General features: G+C 34.1%; 1 protein-coding gene across 1 annotated transcript; it reads right to left on the bottom strand.

Moving 5' to 3' along the window:
* Positions 1–551: 551 nt before the first annotated feature.
* Positions 552–1,842, bottom strand: LOC112466820 (putative nuclease HARBI1; the record flags this gene model as incomplete). Its single annotated transcript, XM_025035148.1, has 3 exons — positions 552–1,128; positions 1,434–1,513; positions 1,785–1,842. Coding segments are annotated over 3 exons (715 nt in total), but the record flags the coding sequence as incomplete, so codon positions are not given.
* Between the last annotated feature and the right edge of the window lie 81 nt (positions 1,843–1,923).

Here is a 1,923-nt window from a genome sequence, read left to right as displayed (position 1 = left end):
TTTCTTGAATTTTTATTGATAGAATGATAACCTTACAGTAATTCTTATTGTATATATGTATATGTACATAAATATGCTTGGAATGTTGTCTGGATGTGAACTAAAAGGCTTGTTGCATTATAACGAGTGATAGTCATGTATTCGATACTTCGGACAGCTTGATAATGCAGCGCGAGTCTGACAATTCACTTCCAGGCTACGACTTCTACAGAAAGTATCAGAGGATAATTCAAGGTAAACGTTTATTAAAATAATATAAAAATGCAAGTATAAATAATATAATGAACATGATTTTGTGTATGACTACCGTGAGTCCACGTATTAAGAAGCAAACACTTTTACATTTCATATTTAAAAAATTAATGTCTCATCTTTTTTAACAAATTTTAAAATGCACTGCTAAATACATAATATTCCAGCATATTCTTCAACTTTTTCCAAAATAAGGATTATTTATTTTAAAGCAGGCTGAAAAATACCATATTTAAATATTACTACGTATAAGAATAGTACGTACATAAATAATTTGTCTAAGAGATTTTTATGCTCACCTGCGGAAATAATCGTTGATTAGTATGTTCTGCATATGATCATTACCAGGTGCATAATTCATAAGCGGTACATTTCCCTGTTCCAAAATTTCTTTCCACGGCAACTGTAACGCGGGATCATCTGGTGGTAATGGATCTCCAGCACGCCGGGCAATGATATGTAATATGGCAGTTGCTACGATGACTGGTAATACTCTTTCAACTTTAGAAAATCGAGAACCCAGTGCTAAAATTGGAAACCGTCTTTTCCATGTTCCAAACACGCGTTCAATGGTATTGCGTGTTTTAATAAGCGACTCGTTATAGAGTTCCTGCGCACGAGTTCTTGTATTGCGTAGAGGTGTCATTAAATAGGACCGAACAGGATGACCACCATCACCTAAGAGCAAGGCATCTCCAAATATTCCAGCCTCAAATAGAGCACGTATCCTGGAATTGTTGAAAATTGTAGTATCATGCACCGATCCTTGCCAACGAGCTGCAAGGTCCGTTATTTGCAAGTTAGCGTTACAAATCGCTTGGACATTAATCGAAAAGTAACTTTTTTGATTTCTGAAGTATTCTGCATCATTTCCACCTGAAAATATTTACAATAATTATTGAAACTTCTATAACAGCAAAAAAATTTGTATGATCCCAAATATTAATAATATACACAGTTTAAACATTAATTACCAAATGACTGGATTTTTATATGAGTGCAATCTATGCAGCCTACAACTCTCGGAAATCGTGCAATGTCAAAAAACTTTATTTGCTTGGTTTTTATTTCATCCGCAAGAGTAGGAAATTTAATAAACCTTGGCCGAAGACGAGCAATAGCATTCGTTACGTGGAGGACAACTCTGTGTGCACTTGTTTTGCTCACTCCAGAAAAATCACCTGCTGATATTAAGTGGCTACCAGTAGCGTAGAATCTCAACGTCAAAAGAAGCTGGTTCATGGAAGAAATAGCATTGTTCCTGATAAATAAATAGTAGTCATAAATTAGTTACGTACAATATAAAAAATGTTAAACTACTAAACACTTTGCCCTTTGAATATATGTAAGCAACATGAATTTGAACTTCTCAACAGTAAAAACTAATTTCTTTGCGTTACTGTGGTTGTACTTATTACTGTCCATATCTTTATTATTAATAACAATCAATAATTACTATTCTTGAATGACAGTTTCGTCAATAATAAACACTCTCAGTTATAATGCTGTTTTGTAATGCTGCGTATACTCACCTTTCGGTCAGATGTGAAATTTCGGGTTCGATAGCTTCTAACACTTCAGTAACGCATTCTTTCGATAATCGGAATCGAGCGTGAAAATCAACATCGTCAAACTCGTAAAAATAAGCAGGTTGTCTTCTAACATTATTTG

Source organism: Temnothorax curvispinosus, unplaced genomic scaffold (assembly GCF_003070985.1).
Source record: "Temnothorax curvispinosus isolate PA1 unplaced genomic scaffold, ASM307098v1 QBEX01001619.1, whole genome shotgun sequence".
NCBI classification, from domain to species: domain Eukaryota; kingdom Metazoa; phylum Arthropoda; class Insecta; order Hymenoptera; family Formicidae; genus Temnothorax; species Temnothorax curvispinosus.
This window is presented reverse-complemented; position numbering and strand designations above follow the sequence as displayed.